Raw genomic sequence first — 21102 nt, forward strand, 5'->3', positions numbered from 1 at the left:
AAGTTCAGGCATTTTATATAAAGTTGACTGGGTATCCATTTCAAATGGGGATATATATAGCAGAGATGTTTTTATCCTCGGTGAGTGGGAAATTTCTTACTTTACGACTTCCTTTTTACTAAACAAATTTACCCTTCCCAGAGAGTTTATTAGTTTAATTTATTACAAATTTTCTGTTTTGTTTTGTTTTCTGTCTGTGGGCTAGTTACTGACTGGCATTACCTTTCTGAACTACTACACTCCTCACACCTGCAAGTAAAGATCCCAAACATTTACTACAATTCACATTCCTAAATCAGACCCAGATCCAGCCCCAAACTTGGACTCTCCTTTCATCCTTTCTCCTGTCTCCCAAGGCAAATGTTACTTCTCCAGTAGTCCCTGCCTCAAGCCCTATTCTCCCATCTGGTGAGAGAAGTACAGATAAAATGGGTGTCCATAAACACCTTGACCATACTTCTATGTTCAGTCTTACAGGAGGGTCAGGGGGTCCCATGTGCAGCTCCTATAAAAGCCTACACACAGGTAGAGTTGGGAACTGAGCATGTTACTTGTGATGGACAAAAAAGAATACAAACTGAAATGGATAACAAACCTTGGATATCCTGAAATCTGACTTAGGACCTGCGTTGAGCTGCTATGTCATAATCTTAGGTCAAGTCTCGCTAAGGCAGTCAACTGGTTTTAGTAAGTTCCCAACCATGTTACTGAAATCCACAACCTGCTTAATTGAACAAGAAGCTCATCAGTCAAATGGAAAGAAGCAGCAGCAAACGCTTTGCCATGCCAGCTCCCAATCCTTCCTGGTGCTGCTCCTCAAAGAGCTTGTGAAGGATCAAAATCAGTCTCTTCTCCTACTGGCCCATATGAACTTTGCACTTTGCCTTTAGGATAAATGAGAGTAACTTACACACGAAGAGAAACAGAACGATTACATTCCAAATACCTCACTACACCTCTAGATACTGCATAGAAAAATGACTGAGAATAAATGACAGCCCTACTAAAACGGAAAATCCCATGAAGGATACTCAGCAAAACTCCTTTGAGAGCTTTATCTAGGGTAAGAACAACATCCCTGGATAAGACTTACTCATCAACAACTTGGATGAGGGACTAGAGTGCACTGTCAGCAAGTTTGCTGATGACACCAAACTGGGAGGAGTGGCTGACATGCCACAAGGCTGTGCTGCCATCCAGCGAGACCTGGACAGGCTGGAGAGTTGGGTGGGGAAAAATTAATTAAATATAACAAGGGCAAGTGTAGAATCTTGCATCTGGGCAGGAACAACCTCAGGTTCCAGTATAAGTTGGGGAATGAACTGTTGGAGAACAGTGTAGGGGAAAGGGACCTGGGGGTCCTGGTGGACAGCAGGATGACCATGAGCCAGCACTGTGCCCTTGTGGCCAGGAAGGCCAATGGCATCCTGGGGTGTATCAGAAGGGGGGTGGTTAGCAGGTCGAGAGAGGTTCTCCTTCCCCTCTACTCTGCCCTGGTGAGACCACATCTGGAATATTGTGTCCAGTTCTGGGCCCCTCAGTTCAAAAAGGACAGGGAACTGATTGAGGGAGTCCAGCACAGGGCAACAAAGATGATTAAGGGAGTGGAGCATCTCCCTTATGAGGAAAGGCTGAGGGAGCTGGGTCTCTTTAGCTTGGAAAAGAGAATACTGAGGGGTGACCTCATTCATGTTTATAAATATATAAAGGGTGAGTGTCACGAGGATGGAGCCAGGCTCTTCTCAGTGACAACCAATGATAGAACAAGGGACAATGGGTATAAACTGGAACACAGGAGGTTCCACTTCAATATGAGAAGAAACTTCGCGATGAGGGTAACAGAACACTGGAACAGGTTGCCTAGGGGGGTTGTGGAGTCTCCTTCTCTGGAGACATTCAAAACCTGCCTGGACACATTCCTGTGTAACCTCATCTAGGTGTTCCTGCTCCGGCAGGGGGATTGGACTGGATGGTCTTTTGAGGTCGCTTCCAATCCCTAACATTCTGTTATTCTCTCTGGAAATCCAGTGCTTAGACCACTGAGCAGACACCTACATTAATTCCTGTCCTCTGTTGTGAGGAATGTGCATTGTTATAGTGGAATAGCTTCTGTGCTTCTGCAGCCCTGTTGTACTTCCAGACATGACTGTCTTACTCATGGACCTAATGTTCACTACAGAATTTTGTGTAGGGCAATCAAAGAACGATAACCAGAATGCTGGTTTGAAACCCTCCGCCTCTTCCCAAAAGTTTTCCATGTTCACAGGGATGCTTTATATTTAATCAGTTGCTTTTCCATTTACTGGAAATCATTACTTTGACATGTAAAATGCCTCCTTCTCTTATTTGGGTAATTGAAGCTCATGAGCACTTTTGTAATCCCAGGAAGAGACACGCAAGGGTGCCCCAATAAAAGGATGGCATTATCATTCAATCAACAGACTCATATTTACTTCCTCTTATTACAGGTCATTATTATTATAGCAGATGTGCACAATTTGTAAATACTCTCAGTGCGAGAATATTTGATTGTTCATTACCAGAAAGAGAATTTGAGATCAGTGAAATCAGTCATAATACTGCTTTGCTGTTCTTCTGTTGATAGGTCCTCTGACATCTGAGAAAATGAAGATGAGAGTAACACGTGAAAGATTTAACTTTTTCTGTTGCAAAGCAGCTCCACAGAATCACTGAATTCTCTGAGTTTGAAAAGAGATTTTAAATGTGTAAGTATGCTCAAGGCAGGGTGACTAATGAATGGTTATTCTGAAAAAAAAGACATAAACAGAGCTCAACAGTGGATACCATCTCATCAAAGAGACAAAATTTACACATGAAAATTAGAAAATTTGTCTTTTTTATAATTCATTTTGGAATTGACTTCTCTTTGCTTCTAGTTAAAGTTCTTTCTAACATGGTTATGTAATAATGATAACTTCTTGTATCTACAGTAAACGGTGTGATCAAAAACTATTTAATGAAGGAAGGACTGATATTACTATTCTTTCTTTAAGTGAGACTGAACGTTGTGGAGTTAAATTCTGCCCTGCACATATCCAAGTGGCTCCAAGTAAGCTGGTAATAGAATTTGGCTTGACATTTTTCTCACGTCATCTGACTCCAGTAAAACTTTGAGACAAAACACGAAGGTGTTGCTTGGTTGGGTAGCTAGCCACTAAGAAAGATTTGCTCAGATTTGTTGTTTTTACTGGAGTGAGCCTCTCAAAGGCCAGTGCTCCCCCTGGGGAGCAATTAGTGAATATTTTGTTGAAGCACAGTACTCACAGGCACTTTCTTACACTTGCTTTTCAATAATATCAGACAGGAAGACAAGCCCTCATTATTTTCAGTCTGCTAACATCTATCCATATGTCATTAGTAAAAGCTAAGCATAATTTACTGTACACAGAAGCTACTGAGTTTGTTGGGAGTATCAAACACAATATGGTACTGCCGCACTTCAGAGAAGAACAGAAGACAGCAGAATGCAACAGATTCTGAAACAGCTGGATTTCCAAAGCCCTCCCTTCTCCCCCTCATGTCAAACAATTTCTGCCGTCTCTTAAAAGTCAAGAACACCAGGGAGATGGTGGGAACAGGCTGTTTCTGCAAGAGAAGGAAATATATGTGTGTGCCTCTGTGTGCATGGAGCAGCAGGAGCATGCAGGAGTTTTGGCAAGTGATTTGACAGCATCTGTCTTCAGAAAAGAACACGGAAGGTGGTTTTCCTGAACTAGTATGGGTATTTGAGCCACGAACTGTGTAGCTCTGCTGGACTGTAATCATAGCAGCGAGGAAATCAGGCTCTTCAGATGGTCTTTGCCCTATGTGTACAAGAGGGAGATTTTGTTCTTTCAAATCCAGAACCTTTCTCAATGTAAAGCCTCAGTTTTGATTTGTGGGCAAGAGACAACAATTTATTTTACGAAGACAAAATATTCACAATGAACAATAATTTCCCAGACTCCACGCCTGAGTTCCTGACACCGTATCCCATAAGCATCCTCAGCAGGTTCTTCTTTTCCATTACGTTTTACAAGATCAGAACCCCTGTCAATGACTCCTAATTCTACGGTAAACAGAAAGCAGTGGGGTAGTCATGCAGTGGAAAAGGAGTCAAGCCAACAACTGAGTGCACCACTGTAAAGGTTTGGTAACATATAGCAGTTTTCTCTACTAAAATGGCATGGATAAATTAAAAAGAGGACTTGGCATTGATTAGAAAGTTCATAAGTACTTAGATGTTAACTACAATTATGACTACTCCATGATACCTCTACCTTTCATAAAATAAATTTAAATCAATACCTGGAGATACTGTCACGAGAAGCTGCTGAATCTAAACTATCCATTCTTTCAGATGCTTGCAAACCAGAAGCTTGATCAGGATTTTTATCAATTGAGTCCAGTCCCGACTCCTTAGACAGTTTCATCATGTGGTTTTGGTAATACATGTGGATACTTTCCCGTGTTGGAACGTTCCCCTGTGGAAGAGAGTAGAGGTAGAGGTAGAGGTACATGGCAAGGGGGAGGTGCATTCTTTGAGGAACTGTTTTTTTCTGTCATTTGGCAAGGAACAGATTAAGGATGAGGACAACTTCCTAGTAAATAATAACCTCCCACCAGTAATTCATTTTCAGAGTGCAAGTCAGATTCTGACAAATTACCATGGCACAAAATGTTGGGTTTCTAAGTAAAACTCAAGCAATGCAAGCAGTTTCAGGCTACGTATGGTCAACAAAACTCTGCTGGGTGGAGTGCAGATCATTCAGCACGAAAATGAGGATTTAAAACACCAGTGCAAATTAAGCAAAAAGGAGAAGAAGATGGAACAGCACTAGTATTGTGAAATATTGTGAAACTGAGGTGCTGGCTGCGACCATGACTCAACCTGTACTCCAGCAATGTTTGAGGTATCTCGTTTAGATAGCTTCACTGACTCTAAGAACAATCACACATCTTATTAGTGGTCAGTAGCAGGGTTTTTATAATGGAAAAAAAGACACAGGTTATGTACAAACTGATCTAGATTTTAATCAGTGTCCCAAAAAAGGGAATTTATTCATGAATTATGGATGCAGTTGGAAAACCATGAAAAATACACTGAAGACCTTTATACATTCCCCATGACTTCAAGATCAAGCAAGTCCATGAAAGGATGGTTTTATTAACTGTCAGTCCAGATCTGGGCACAGAATCAAGTCTTTCTGGCTATGATATTGCAATAAGAAATCTAAAGGTGTGTCATAAGAATAAAAGTGAGAATTTTATAGCCTGTTCTTAGGCAGAAACACATCCAACTCATTCCACTAGCAGTTGCATTGACTTGAGAAGATACACTGAGAGAGATGATTGCTATTCTTGAACAGTCATTTTTCTGACTTATAATGAAGCCTTTTGCAAGGACTTTTTCCAGCTAAAATAATAGAAGTACTCTAACATACTGCCCATATTCCCTTTACTAATATTAGTTACTAGTATTTCAGTCCTGGTCCACTACACTGTCCCAAACCTAAGTTGTCAAAACCTGAAGTTTTGTCAAAAAAAGATCTTAAGAACAAAATCTGAAACTCAGGTTTTTAATTAGGTTTGTCTGTATACAAGCTGTGTTGCTTCTGCAGTAATAAATATTTGTGTCATTATGACAGCCTGTTTCTGAAATTATGGCACATGCTATGTTCTAGCTCAACTGCAGGCCTGAGATAAAGAACAAGAGCTGTGACGGCAAAAGTGTCCTACATCTGATGGAGGACTCAATTTCAGGTTTTTCTGCAGCTGCAAGAGAGACCAAAGAAACTTCACACATTGGGTTAACTGTCCTCAACTCCACATGGGACAAAGAAACATGTCACCGTGACGGTTGCAGAGAGACCCTCCTTTCTTGGGCAGCGATGAAAGGCATGGGGCTGCTATGGAGCCTCGGGAATGCTATGGAGGAATTGGTGATTCTGATGTTCACGAGCACCAATAATTCATAGAACAGGAAGGAAAAATCCTAGAAAAAACCCTGAAGTTTAAATCTATTGACTGAAGGGAAATTCTTTGAAGGGCTCCTAGTACCAGGAGATTCAGGATTGAAGCAGGATGTTCCAGTGTATACAAGGATGTATGGGCTTTACTGTAATCAGAATATCATCAGGCTACTGTCAACATGAAACTGAAACAAATAAATAAATCCATTGGGAAAAAAGGACAGGAAAAACTCAATAAGGTTGAGAGGAAAAGTAGCAAAGAACAATCAAAGTAAGGTCCCAAATAAGTAATGGCCATAAAAAGGCATTTAGCCTGGCTTCTGTGTAAATGTTAAAACCCTAAAAACTCAGGGGTGGTGAGAAATAATAATGTGTTTTTCAGTGAGGATGCTGAAGTAGCAGTGACTTCTGAGGCTTGTATCACTACAATGCTGTACTATCCCAGTACAAATTTTATAGGAAGAATGTAATGGAAGATAGCTTGAAGAAGAGGTGGTATGGGACAAAAAGCATAAAGTCTAATGAATTAAGTAGATTCACTCTGCCAGAATCTCTGCGGGAAGACTTGAAACAATTAATATCGAAAAAGTGTAGTATGAAGGCTTGACTTTTGACCATCAAACCAGGAGTGCACTAATGCTTGTTACATATTACAGAAGATTACAAAAAGTGCCATCAGAATAATAATGTACAATAACTCAAGGTAGTTTTCAATTGTACTCATGTAGAATAGGTATGTGTCATAAAAGAGCCTGCATGCTCACATACACGCACACACACATCACCAGAATGGAAAAGACCAGGAGGAAGAAGCAAGAAGGCATCCTTTGAGAAATGAAAGTCACAAGGAAAAACAAACAAGAATGAACATTGTAAAGTTAGATGTAAAACTTTAGTAAATTAGACCAGAAAAGATGCTGAGGAATAACTTTCTAAAATTAAAAAAAAAAAAATAATCTGGTAACAAAAACATTTTCAAGAATATCGTAAGAATCAGCTGCCAGAAAGCCAGGGTATCAACAGGTGATCAAGGCATAAAGAGGTGTGAGGGAGCTATGGCAACAGGACAAGAAAAGACTGAAGTTTTTTCATCTGTCTTTGTTGCAGAAAAACTCACTGAGGTTCCCAATGGAACAATTTGAATCCCAGGGAATGACTGGAGTAATTATTTTATAAAAGATAAGTCTGAGAACAAAACAATAAACTGAGCTGTAAGTGGAAGGTGCTCCCCCAAGAGACCTGCAGGAACTAACAGATGAAACAGTGGCAGGGGAAGAGAAGGCAACGTCAACCCTTAAACATGGATTCAGGAGTTATCCCGAGTGACCCTTATATGAAACGAAGTAGTCACGACACAAACAACTATTTCTCATGTACTTATCCTCCAATAAAAGACCAGAGACAAAGGCACAAACAAATGTTTGTTTTTTACAAAGGAAGAAGGTCATTGACTGGTTCCCCCAAGAAGTTTTACTGTCCAGCATATTCAGAAGTAATCTGTACACAGGAAAATGGTGATGGTGATAAAGTTTGCATATGAAAAATAATTATTTGAGATATTCAAATGTAAAGTTGACTCTAGTTCTACTGAAGAGCTTGATGAAATTCAGTGAATTGGTAAAAAATGGCAAGAAACGCAACAGGAAAAATAACCTAAACTGTATACCTGTAATAACAGCCTTTATATCAGCTTATGTTAGCCTTAAAGGACGTGGATTCGGAGAATATAGTCCCCTGAAAATAGGCAGCATTCGCCAAAAATGAAAGGAGCTTGACTGTGAGATCTTACTAGGAAAGCAAAAGAAAACAAATCATACTCCTGTATAAACCTGTGTTTGACTCACACCTTGAAAATAGCACGTAGTTCTGGTCATCCAGTCTTAATAACACCACATTAAAACTGTAATAGTTTGAAGAAGGACAATATAGATGACCAGAGGCACTGGATAGATTCTGTGTGAAGCAAGGCTAAAAAGAAAGGGACTTTTTAACTTGGAAGAGAACGACTGAGGAGAAGACTTGATGTAGATCTGTACAATTAGGAATAGTAGAGGAAAATGGAGGACATCTCTGATCTACAGGAGACCCCAAATCAATCAGGAAGCAGGTTTAAAATAAATAAGAGGAAGTACTTTTAAACACACCATACAGAATGACACTGAAGAACTTTGTGTTGTAGGATCTTCTGGAAGCCAACATTAAAAACAGATTAAAAACAGGCAGCCAAGGATATACATTCCTTGGTACCATTAAACACAATGATCCAGATGCAATACCTGGTTTAGGATTTACTCTGAATTTACTCTGAACATGTCACATTTCTTTTGGTCTATTTTTTAAAAAAAATATTTATTTGTTATCATTGTATACAATTTATTTATTTGCTGTTACTATTATTCTCTGCTTACTATTTGACACTTTGGGGAAAATAACAGTAAGCAAACACTAACAGTGAAGCAGCCCTCTTTCCATGCTCAGTTCCCCCTGGCCAGACTGGGTACAGATTCCCTCAGAACAGGCAAATCTGCCTCTCGAACCCCCCGGGGTCATGGGCAGTATAGGACTGCCGGGCACTATAGGGCTGCATTCAAGTCAAGAGTACTAATGTGTTGTTGACCTTTTCCACCTATTCATCTCCGAGACAGTCTGTAGCTTTTTAACAAAAACTGGAAAGAACTAAAAATGAGGCTTCTATGCCAAGTTTCCAGAAATAGTTGGGTAGCTAGTGACATATGTAAAAATACCTGTGCTTAAAATGAGAGCTTTATCCAACTTCAAAGTATCACCTACTGGCATTTAGAAGAACCAAATACATTTCTAGTTACACTATCAATGTTAATCTTTGATAATAATGGGCTTTATTAATATATAATTAGTCTGTAGAGCACCACATAGCTTCACTGCGAGTGAAAAAAATTATGTCTCTATATTGTCAGTCATTTCCAATGCAAGCTGGTCTACAAACAGACTGAAATATGCAGACTGAGGTAGCTTCTGAGCTGTTTAAAATGCCATGCCTTCTCCTCTCTACTTGAATCCACCCTGTCCCCTCAAAACCACACTTCATCACAGGACAGTTTCAGCCAAATCCTTATATCAACCTCTCAAATAATTATTTTTCCAGAAGTTTGTTTTGTGTCCAGATAATAAATTAAGTATTTTATTATTTATATATTTATAAAACAGTAAGCAGTAAAAGAATCCAGTCCTATTTTTAAAAATGCGCACATAATGAGATTTTTATAATTTTTCTCCTTAACACAGTGATTTGAAAAGACAACCTTTCATTTTTCACTGAATTGGAAATGACATTAGCAGACAAAAAAGAGTAAAGGCGTTACCTTCTTAATCTCCCTGGTCAGCATACAGCGCTCAATTCTTAGCACAGTGGATATATCGATGTGTTCTCTTGAGATGGAATTAAGCCAAGCTGTAAAACTGTCTAGTGTTGCCAGGAAAAGGACCCAAGTGAACTTCAAGATATTAAATATTCTCTTGATGATGTTATCTAAGGATAAAGGAAAAGCAACAGAATGTTAATGAATGCAAGTATTTTTCATTATATTTTTGCTTGGAGTTAGATTCATTCTTCCTTTACTGTCTAATCATAATAATCCAGGCTGCAAGACCCTGTCATAACAAGGAATCTCTGAAGATGGCTGGAGGCCTTTTGGCTGTCTGGGATATTTTCCAGCCTGTATGTCTGGGCTTATCTGGAATCCCTTTTCCACCCTGTAACTCCCTGGTCCTGAAATCGCTAGGTATATAAAAAGTCCCTGATTTTAGAGAGACAGTGTATGCACAGGTCTGCAAAATGAAACCCAAAGATTTGGGCATCTCCTGAGAGTTACTCAGTATCCCCAGCTCCCATGATCCCTACAGCTGCTCAGCCAGCCTGTTAAACCGAGCCTCTTCCCTGGCTGTTTACTTTTGTGTCCTTCACTCTGCACAGAGTTTGCCTTTCGTGCTCGAACCTTGCTTAGCTGAACTTGAAAGTCTAACCTTCCTAAACAGTCTTTGAATCTCTCTTAGTTTTCCAACCACCCAAACACACCTCTTTGCATTTACTGCTTCCAAAGTCTCTCTTTTCTTAAATAGATGGCACTGTGTCATCAGTGATCTCAGATCAACTAGCCCAACTAGCACAAATCATGTAAACAATATCAAACATTACTCTTGCACCATTTTGTCAAAGCAGTACACTATCCCATGAGTAAGGCTTATGGGTTTATAACAACAATAGTAGCTTTTTTTTTGCTCAGTGCAGCTGTCTCAAGTTAATGTCTCATTTCAGTAGCTCCTTTAGAATCATTAGAATTTTAGAGTAATCGGCCTAAGAAAGAATAGAAAACTGACAATAATCTGCTATATTATATATTGTACTTCAAACAAAATGTTTGAAGTACAGACTAAGGAGCCAGCCTATGCACTAAAGCATGATGCATTTAACATCCTCACTTCTTAGCTGTACCACAAGATGGCACGCAAAACTTAGTGCAGTGCACATTCACCCCTCACAAAGAATGCAAAGGTAAAACTATAATAAAGTAAAAGATTTCCTATGGAGCAATGTGCACTTGTCTCTGTGTGTGCAGGTGGGGTTTTATGCACATATGTGTGGAGGGAAACTAAGGAAAAAATTCATTAGTGGTATATTCCTGTAAAATGCATGCTGAAATGGCAGTATGTACCATTTACCTGAGCAATGCCATGGAATTAGCCCAGTATCTCTGAATGTAAGAACATTTAGTCCCCTTCACTTGGTCATTTAATTATTTCAGTAATATTTTGCCCTTTTTTCCAGACTTTTTCAATGTCATTTAGAATTGGAGATACTTTATGATTTATCAAATTTTATTCACTCATATTTCAATATGTAGGTCTTGAAATTAAGGAAATCGTGGCACCATAAATTAAACATCAGGCTGTTTCTACTTCAAGGAGCATTCATTTCCTTTGAACTCCAGATGTAATACTATGCATAGGTTAAAAGAAACACAGAAAAATACAACATATAAATGTTATTTTTAACATTTATATCCTTTCTAGTATATAATTTCTGCCACTGACTTCAGGAGAATCACAGCTCCCAGGTTAAAATTACCTTTATCATTGCCCACAACTGCATGCCATAGCATCACCACAGTGCTTTGCCAAGCACTTCCAGTCTAATCTGAAAGGTCGTTTTTCTCTCTAGGAGGGAGGTGATTTAGCATACATTTTTAATGATGTTGTAGCTGTTCTGGTAGCTTTGCTGTTCTCTAAAACTTTTTAAAAATAATCTTTTGGGATTGATTGCATCTAAACATCTTCAAAAAGGGAAATAAATATTTATTTTCTGCAGAGACTGTTATTCTAACTTAAAGGGTCAAATGCAGAGGAGGTTTCTCTCTGCCTGGGAAACAGGATTTTATCCAAGGTTAATAATGATACTAATGCTTCATAACAGTTACTGTCTAATTTTTCCAGTCACCATCTTCAACAAATTTTACCTAGAAGTGGTCAAAGTATTTCAACAAAAATATAAAGCATCTTAAATTGACTGTTTCCAATATAAATTAATTATAAACCTCCTCCTCGTTCCCTAACTCCTATGTAGCACCAACAGTATTTCCTTAGAGATGTATTTGAGTGGTCCACTTCAGTGTTCCAACAAAGGTAACTGCATCACCAGTAATTACCAGATTAAAAAGCCCCCAAAACCACACCAAAGAATTCCTGTAGTAATGAAGTTTGTTTATTTGAGACTACTGCTCTTGTGAGAAAGAAATGACATCTCCCACACCCTTGTAACATCATCTACTCTATGGCTCATTCACTGATACAATTCTAACTGGGACTGTTGGAGGCAATTTTAATCAGAGAAGAAAAATAGCTTCTGAAGTCAAAGTCTTACTCAAGGTAAGCCATGATGAAGACTCACTTAAGTTGAAAGTCTGCTTTCTTCTTTTACTCCAGTTAGAAAAAAAGAGCCAAGCTTAGAGCCATGATCCATTACACTTTGTAGGAAAACTTTCTATATGGGAAAGAACTTGCAAACTGCTGGCACTTATTCTGTTGTGCAGAGCATCCTAAATCTGATTATGAATGAAAATGAATAAGACAGGGAAAACTTCATTTTTTTAGAGGAGATATTTGCACCTTGCTGAATGGGTATCTGACAAAAGCTTTATTTTAACCTTGTTAAAGCACACTGAAAAATGCAAGGTCTTTGTGCTAATAATAACATTTCAGCTATTCAAAATCAATGCAGATTTTAACACAGGGCTGTACATAATCAGGTTTGGAAGCTAAGCTTGGGTGTAAGTTGCTCTGTAAATAAAATATACAGCAAGTGATCAAGTCTAAGCCTGCACATGTATTTACTCAACTGTGTAGAGTGTGAGTGCAGCAGCTAGTACTCCAAGAGAAGAAGTTCTTATGCTCAGGACTTCTAAGCCTGGCATTTGGAAACCTGCAAGTAGTTAGGAAGTTCTCACTGCACAGGTTAGAATGGATTTTGCAGCTTTTACACAAGCCTGGCATCACTGCAATGCTGTCTCTGTGATAACCTGTGATTATGTCACCAGTCACAATTCCACTACAAGAGCAGAGGAACCTTTCTGCCTTCATACCTGGTCCATCAGATTTCTTCTTGACAGGTTCCTCTTCACTGTCTTCACAGTCTGCATCAGTACCACCTATAGAAAACAATGAGCGAAAGAGTGCATGTTACACCTATAGAAGTGGGGGTGTCAATGTCATTCAAGATGCAAAATGCTATGGTTACTAAGTAGTAGTGACTGGTTCCTCACCCATCACTGTAACAGGAAGCACATTTCCATTTCTAAAAGACTCGAGTGAGGGGACAACCCTGTCAGCGAAGGAGTTTGTGGATGGCTGCTCCCTCTTGCAATTTGCTGTGGTGTTTTCTTACTAAAAAGGCTGCAGAGCAAGATCATCCATGGGTGTAAATCCAGGGAATTTCTCAGTCATGTCACTTCCACCCTCGGCAGACTCACCTCCCACCAGCTCACACTACAGCTCATTTATTCGGCTTCTGCAAAGGGCAACCTGATCGGTGCTCTGATCTCCTCCTGCCTCTGTCCCACAAAACCCAAATGAATCGAGTGGGATCTTCAGGTTGAAATGAAGCAGTAGAATTGGTTTGAAATCACCAAGTGCCTTTATTTAGGCCTGTAGCAGAAGAGTGACAGAGTAGAACTGAAAGACAGACAAATGACTCTTCATCTATCTAATATCCAACAACTGCAGCTACAGCTTCAGTGGCAGCAGTCAAATTAAAACTCTCTCTTTTCAACTGGTGAAGACACCAAATGGAAGAAAAGTCCAGTGGATTCAGCCTGAATGGGCCCCCCTTATCATCATTTATACTGACCAGAAAAGCTTCTGAATTTTTGTTTTCTTTTCTTGCTTAAAAAAGAAGCAAAAGATGAAGAGATATGAACCACTTATAAGCTGGTTTTTTTTCAGAGGCATGTATGATTCTACAGTGCCAGTAAAACCCCATTAATATTTGTATGTTTTCCTTTTGCTACCTGCTAAATTCACTGTGAACTGACAGGTTCATTGGTATTTGGGTTCCTCACTGAGTACAGTACAGAAAGTGAAAAACATTTCTTGATATTCTTCCCTGTGTATCAACTCAGTCTTCTTTAGGGAACAATATAGGAAATGAGGCAAAAAGAAATAATATGTGGCTATTTCACTGAGTTTTTCTTACAGCTTCACTTGAACCACAGCTCTTCAGGAACTTCCTCATGAAATAGTTCTTCAACACAAAATGTAAGTCTGCCACATGCAAAACTTTTCCTAGGAATACATATAAATTTGTCATCAAAATGAGAGACTTTGAGCAACCCTAGAAAAACTTGCAGAGTAAGATAAACCTTTTTATGAGGTAAGCGACTGAAAAGGTAATGTCCTTGCTCTGCCCAATTCTGACCAAACACACCTGACATTTACACCCTCATATCCTGGAGAAATGCTGTTAACTACCAGGTTTTTAGCTTTATAAAGTTATGTCTTTACAGGCTTATGTATTTCTCTTACAAGTACTCTACTTCTACAAAACTTTTCATATAGCTGATGTTTTCTGCAATGTGTTGAGTCTTCCTGTTTAGCAAAAGCACGTGTCTTGCAATTCAATGAAAACATATCTATCTCCTCTTCTGCTTTATCTCCCCCAATGTGTATTGTGTGGAATGAAAGGACAGAGCTCTGGCCGGCCTTGTCATGGGGAAAGACACCAAGTTTTTCTCCAGTTTCTTGCCAGAAGTGAGAGCATTTGCCCTCTAAAACTCTGCTTCCTTTCACTACCAGGAACAGGCAGTCTAGTTAACAGTCCATTTTTTTTTAAAATACAGAAGTCTACCCACCATCCCCAGATCCTTTTCTTCTTCGCTTCTCCTCTTTGCCAAAACTTCTCTTCTCTTTGCGCCTCTGTCGCAGTGCTGTTTTCGGGTCAGTAATCCAGGCCTGATAAACAAACTGGAAGGAACAAACCCATTTATTTCAAGGTTCTTCATGTTTTGAGAGCAAGCCATAGAATAAGCCACAAGCGGGATTATAGAGTTTGAGTAAACACGTTCAGATCTGCAGGGGTAAAGAAATATTTTTAATCCCAAATCAAACACCTCCCCTGCAGGTCTGCTGAGTTTTCCTGTGCTATTTTTGCAAGCATAAAACCAAATGTGAAAACACTTGTGGGTGAACCAAGTTTCATTAGAAGCCACAAAAATTTATCCTCTAAACTTTGTGAATTAATACCGCGTTATGCATATGGGCTACTTAACCTGAATTTCTCAATTTAATTCTGTATTTCTACTTTATCGTTATACAGACAAGATGCAGAATAATAGAAACATTAAGAGAAAGCGCTGCAGTCAACTAAAAAAAACATCAAAAGATGTGATGATACTTCAGTACAGGTTTTTGTGCTTGTACATTTTTCATACTTCAGGTGTTTTTTTTCCCCTCTACAGATCCCAGTGGAACATTTACAAATTTGCTATCTATGCACAGTTCCAAACTTGACAGTCAGGAAAACCTCAAATTTCATCCTGATTTTGACAATGGCTCCCTTTGTTGCTTCAGATAAGTCACTTACGAATCCTTCTGCTACTGTTTTTCCAATTGTAAAATGAAGACAGTAATACTTACCTATATCTCAAGGAGATTTTATGGGGCCAAATCCTGCCCACAGCACTCACCCAGATCAACAGACTGTTGACCTGCATGACTACATGAAGCATGGAATTGGCTCAAAATATTTATAAATGCTATAGCAATGGGAAAATTAAAAAGAAAACAAAAAGCTCCAGCTGTGGAGGAAGATTACAAAAAAAAGAAAAAAAGGCAGTAATACACATATCTTTTTTCCCTACATGAGATAAACAGAAACTAAAGAACTGTAGATTCTCCATAGCTGTTTAGGACAAAAGATGTTCTTTTGTTCCTTTACGGTTTTCATTAAAAAGTGGTAATCATTTTCAGTTGGCACTATATTGTTTTCTATTTTTAGGCAACACAGGCTGGTAACAGAGACAGGGCAGGGAATCACACGGATGCAGCCATAAGGGTGAAAAACAAGCACAGTAACAAAACAGCTCTTTTAATTCACAAGGCAAACATGCAGACAATGACAGAAACACACGTGTTGTCTCAGTGAAGCTGGAGCTGCCCCTTATAAGAGAAAATGGTAAAATTTTTATTTGGTTTATATTTTAAAAATTGTTTTTGAACATTGAAACCAATTTTTAAAAACTGTCAAATTTACTTCAAATGAATTTTAAAAGGAAAAATACTTAAAAGACTTTGTTCTGTTCTGTGAATGTATAAAAGAACAGAGAGGGAATTATTTCGGTATTGTTGATAAGAAGGTCCTCTTCCAAATGTCTTGAGGTCTATACATTAATTTTCACGTTTGACTTGTTCAAAACAAGCACCACACGAGAAAACATGTGGAATCAGAGGCACTGTTTTTGCTTTGCTTGGTAATAGGTGTTTTCTAATGAAGGTGATCTGGAGGAATGGTGATAATTAAGTGAACTAATACCATATTACTTACTGAAAGCCTGAAACTGTCAATATCTACTATTGAACAATTAGCTGAGAAACTGTATGCTATCCACAGTCACAGTGTGAATAAAGAAATTAGACATAAAAGGCAGACTTGGAAGAGAGTAGAAGATTAAAATGAAGAAAGGCCATTTGATTAATAAATTTAATGTAACTACTTATGCTAAGGAGTGGATATTTTAAGAGCTGACTGGGTGCATACAAATGCATTACTTTAGATTTTTACCACTGGACAAACTTCAAATGCAGTATCTTTTAGGCTTTAGAGCTAGTACGCTCAATCTGTAATGTTCACTCCTTACAAATACCATGTTACGTGTATGGAGTGCAAAATCATGAACAGTGCCCAAAGGCAGGAAATGCTAAATGTATTCAAGGAGGACAAGAAAGACGCACAAATTTTTTTATGAAGATGAAGGCCAGAGAAGTAGAGAGCTAAAAAGGGGTTTGGAGCAGAATGTGTGTTTCACAAATCTTTTACCAGCTTTCTGAGATCAGTTACCACGGTGTTCAGAAGATACATGCAACTTGATGTGACCATCTTGTCTAGCAGCATCAGAAGAAAATGACAATTTGGGTCTGCATTTTCTCTCCAGGGTTACACTTAAAATACCACTTTTCTTGTGGCTTAACCATTACGAAAGTAGGACATATAGTGCATTGAGTAGGAATGAAGCTTCCCCTGTCATTATTTTTTTGAATCATTCATACAAGAGGAAAAATGCAGACGAGGAGAGAGACATACATTATATCAGGAACTATTGGATGGGTCACACACTGAGCAAAATGTCAAGTACCTTTGCTGCTTTGATTAAATACTGAAGAATAGTTTTGGGTAGTTTAATGACAGACTTTGGCAAGGCTAAAATGGCTGAAGCAAATTTCCCAATAGCTCTCTATAAAGAAGGACAAAGCAAGAGCAATTAGTAGAAAACAAGAAAATGTTAATAAAAAGTATCTACCGAATGATATTATCTAGATTATTTAGAACAGATTTATATTCATGAAAAATGACCATTCGTGATGTTCAGAATAAAATTTCAGTGAGATGATTCTTAGCTGCTTGTGTTCTCTAATGAATAAAATCTACAAGTTAACCCTTGAAGTGGCTACTGCACACAATTCACACTAAAAGAAAAAGCAACAGTTAAAAATAATTCTTTAGCAGATACTACAACAAACAAGTTCACTTTGCTAGTATTTTTATTAAGACCATGTTCATGGCGATGGAAGGTGAAAGGTATGATGACCAAATGACGAACAGGCTTTTCACAAGCAAAACCATTTTTCTGTGCCATACAACTCCCCACCTACATAAAGACATCCAATATCTTCATGTTGTGCTCATTGTGGAACTGGCCACCTATACAGAACGTCAGGCCAGAATTTTGAAATAAAGACCAGATGTTCCAGCCTCAGATTAAAACTTTCAGGACTGAGCTTTAAAAAACAAGGCCAAACAAACAAAAAAAACCCAAACCCAGAGTAAATGAAAGAAATCTTATTAGCTTCTGACCCCAAGTTTAGAACTCTCTAAAATCCCAGTGCTTGGCATCAGCACATCTGAACAAAATGTTGTCACCAAATTTTCAAAAAATCAGCAGAAACAAGAATGCAAACTTTCCTCTACACCTGCATGAAAACCAAAAATAAAAATAACCTAGAAATTCATGAGCCATTTCTATGGTCTGAGGTGTGTTAAATGCAAAATATACAAAAAATAGTGTAAATAGTAGAAAATAAAACTAACTTATCACATTCTTTTTCATCCAGATTTGCTTTGCCTTTTTTAAGGTCAGGAAAAAATCCTTTCATGACATTACCATTCAGGCAGTTTAACAAATGTAATCAGTTTGTAATGTAATGTAAGTATATAAACTAAAGGCGCATGGCATCAATGAATTAAATAAAATATTTATTCTTGTAATTCAGTTATGTGGTCTGGGAAGCTTTGCTTGAAAGCTACTGGCATGAGGAATAGAAGAGTATGGAGGTAATTTCTTGTTCTTCCTTGGGCTGGGCTTTCAGTAATGCACCAGTTCTGTGGTGTTGTGAACTCGCATCTGAATAGGAATACTCACCTGCAAAAACCTACCCATTTGCTTAAGCTTTTAAAGTTACAGACCTGGAAAAGTTCTGTGGTATTTCAGAAAATTCTTAAATGAGTAAAACTTTAATCTTACAAAGATTAAAGCAACCCTATATGTATGAGGATTGCACTAATTCTTCACCCAAGTTCTTCATTTAAGCCAGTGGATTCAACACCTGGTACTGTCAAACATCAACCAGTCTATTTGTAGGAACCCAGTTAGGAAACTCCAGCTATCTTTTGAAAAATATCCTCTTACTTCAATACGGTCTGTTACTTAAAACACAAACCGATTAATTAACTTCCTAAAAAAAATAAAGGAGATAAAATGATGTGATCTCCTTTTGTAATTTTAAATGTTAAGCTCCTTATAACCCAAGGATGTACTTTTCTGGTCCACTAGGATCAAGAAATTTTTTTTAATGTATGTATTCTTTTCCATGAAAAGTCACTTATTTTTGGAATCCTTTCTTCATGGAATGATAACTTCTACTAAAAACCAGAAAACCACTGAAGCACTGTACAGCAGCACTCTCACTTGTCTTTGTTGCAAAGCAGAAAAAATAAAGCTCAGATTCTTAACCTTTGTTTTTGTATTTTTGTGTTCCTCAGGCATAAATGAATGAAGATGTGACTTCACTATAGTTCCTGTGGGAATCTGGCAATGCTTAAAACAAGGCAAACCTGCATTTTGAATCAGCAAGAAATTTAATTTGCAATACTTTTCAGGTCTACTTTAGATGTACTGGCTGTTTTAACATATGTGCCGGTGTTATGAAAAGCCTACATTTTTTTTCCAGCTGTCAACTAGAAAGCAAATTACCAAAAAGTACCTGAAACGCAGATTTTTTTCGAGGCTCTTCCTCTTCTTTTTTCTCTTCTTCCTCTTCCTCTTCACTGTCCGTCTCAAACAAATAATAATTTCCACTTCTGACCACTAAGTGAAACAAAATATTTTCTTACTTTTCTGAAAAATTCTATTCTCAACTGCCCCAAGAACTATGAGCAGCCAGCCAGTCATTTAAAAATTCTTAACCAGGAGAGATGAAAACAGAGAAGAAGCAAGAGATGAAAAGGTCTCAGGCAATTTAGTTGACGTTAGTCACAACACTTTGGCCATGAATGAGAACTGTACAAGAATGTAGGAAAACATCACCATGAGAAGAAAATGTAAAGAAAAAGCTTGAAGTGTATCAAGTTGTTAGGTTACATTTTTTTAGGAAAACTGGTAGTTAAGTATAAATTAATTGGCAACTGATGGTTATTTGAGGGAATAAAAAACGCCCAGCAGATAGATAAATAATTTACATGAACATAACCACTGGACAAAAAATACAGAACTTCTCTTTGAAATGCTGAGGCATCCTTTAAACTACGGAATGGGATGGTATTAGTTAATGCTTTCTTCAAACATTTAAGTTTTGATGAGATAATGGAAAACCTTGGTTTGTTTAAAACAAATCACTTGGATTCTATTATTATGATCACAAATGAGTTTCAATTTTTTGCCCATGGATTCAGAAAGATTCTGAAACCTTGATACAGTAAAATATGCACAGTGAATGAGCTAGGCCTTATATCCTTGAACAGAAGCAATGTTTTTATTTCTCAGGTGGTAACAGGCCTATATGAACGAACAAGGGAAAAAAAATTTAAAATAAGGTAATGAGCAAGAGAAAAATCAAAATCACAGCACTACATTCAGCAGTGAAAATTGGTAAATAATTTCCAAATTTAAGCTGAAATATTTAAAGGAACAGTTACTTAGATGAAATGTCACACAATCTAGATATATATGGAGCAATACATTTCATATTAAAAATTATATTTAACCCTCATTATAGGTTTCTGGAAAAGTAAGAATTGCTTTAATTCAATCATACCTTGAATTCTACGCAGATCCTCTGTGCACAGATGACCACACATAACTACCATAGAAACTTCAGGGTAAGAACACTGTGAAATTTGCCAGAAGTCTATTGGATCATAACTTCAGCATCTAAAACTCCCTCACAGTAGGAATTTTGTGTCTCATGTGCCTAGTTATGACGTTTAACATCAATGAACATCCTACAGAGGGACAGAGAGTCCGCTTCAGGAGTTCTAAATGCTGAACTGACGTGAAAAGAATGTTCGGAAATTTCTTGTATCAAGGAAATTAATTATTTGGTACAGGGCCTCCTAGGAATGCCCGTTTAAAATGCGTTAAAGAGCTGAATGTATTTTAAGAGCCCGTAGTCTGCAGTTCTTCTTCTTCATAAAAAAGTACGTTGTAGTCAGCAGCAGAAATTGTCCACACAGAAGATGAGTGGGATAAGGTCTGACATCCAGGGGAAACCTCTACTGCAGTACAGTTCCTTAAGGGCTCAAAGTAGCACCTGGTCAGACCTGTAATGCCTGAGCTGGCTACAATGATCTCCCTCCAAATTTTTTAGGTTGAAATGTTTCTAAGGAACACTATAAAGTAGCAGTTATGTTTCTTTTACAACTAAAGAAGGAGGTATGATTGAATAGCAATAATGCATTCTTGCACACATCAAAAATGGAATAAGAAGTGTGTTAGCCACCTACAGAGATTACTAAAGAGAGCAAATTTTACCAGTAAGAGAATTCATGGCCAAACTGGACTTGAGGGACCCCTCTCCTACTGCAAAATGGGACCTTCTCCTGCTGAGAAGAGGGATTTGCAGGCTCTCCTTGTGAGATGAGATGGAGAAGGCAGAAGGGGAGCCATGCAGAAGTCAGCAAAGTCTCATCATCTGCATGTGCCCAGAGGGAAAGAGCTCCCCAGGACAGCTGTGAACACCATCTTTTGCACCACATCGGACACAACTCTGTGCCCCAGGAGAAGTTGAGGACCTCAAAGCATGTGGCCCTAACTCCTGCTGACCTTTGTGGGCCTCCAAAAATAATCCACGAGCACAGAAAGAACCATATCTCTGTGCAAGGGAGGGTCTAAAT

The 21102-nt window shown here is 38.3% G+C and overlaps 1 protein-coding gene across 13 annotated transcripts in view; it reads right to left on the bottom strand.

Moving 5' to 3' along the window:
* PIEZO2 (piezo type mechanosensitive ion channel component 2) overlaps positions 1–21102 on the bottom strand; it is a 309728-nt gene that overhangs the window by 26255 nt on the left and 262371 nt on the right. For 12 of the 13 annotated variants that reach the window (XM_071804257.1, XM_071804259.1, XM_071804261.1 and 9 more), the window contains 5 exons: positions 18975–19078; positions 14351–14462; positions 12587–12652; positions 9314–9480; positions 4309–4484 (listed from right to left, as the gene is read on the bottom strand). In XM_071804257.1, the coding sequence (XP_071660358.1) occupies positions 4309–4484; positions 9314–9480; positions 12587–12652; positions 14351–14462; positions 18975–19078 (625 nt within the window). Of the gene's footprint in view, positions 1–4308; positions 4485–9313; positions 9481–12586; positions 12653–14350; positions 14463–16849; positions 16949–18974; positions 19079–21102 lie in introns of all 13 variants that reach the window. The other variant, XM_071804264.1, reaches the window with a different exon arrangement.

Source organism: Patagioenas fasciata, chromosome 2 (genome assembly GCF_037038585.1).
Source record: "Patagioenas fasciata isolate bPatFas1 chromosome 2, bPatFas1.hap1, whole genome shotgun sequence".
Lineage (NCBI taxonomy): Eukaryota > Metazoa > Chordata > Aves > Columbiformes > Columbidae > Patagioenas > Patagioenas fasciata.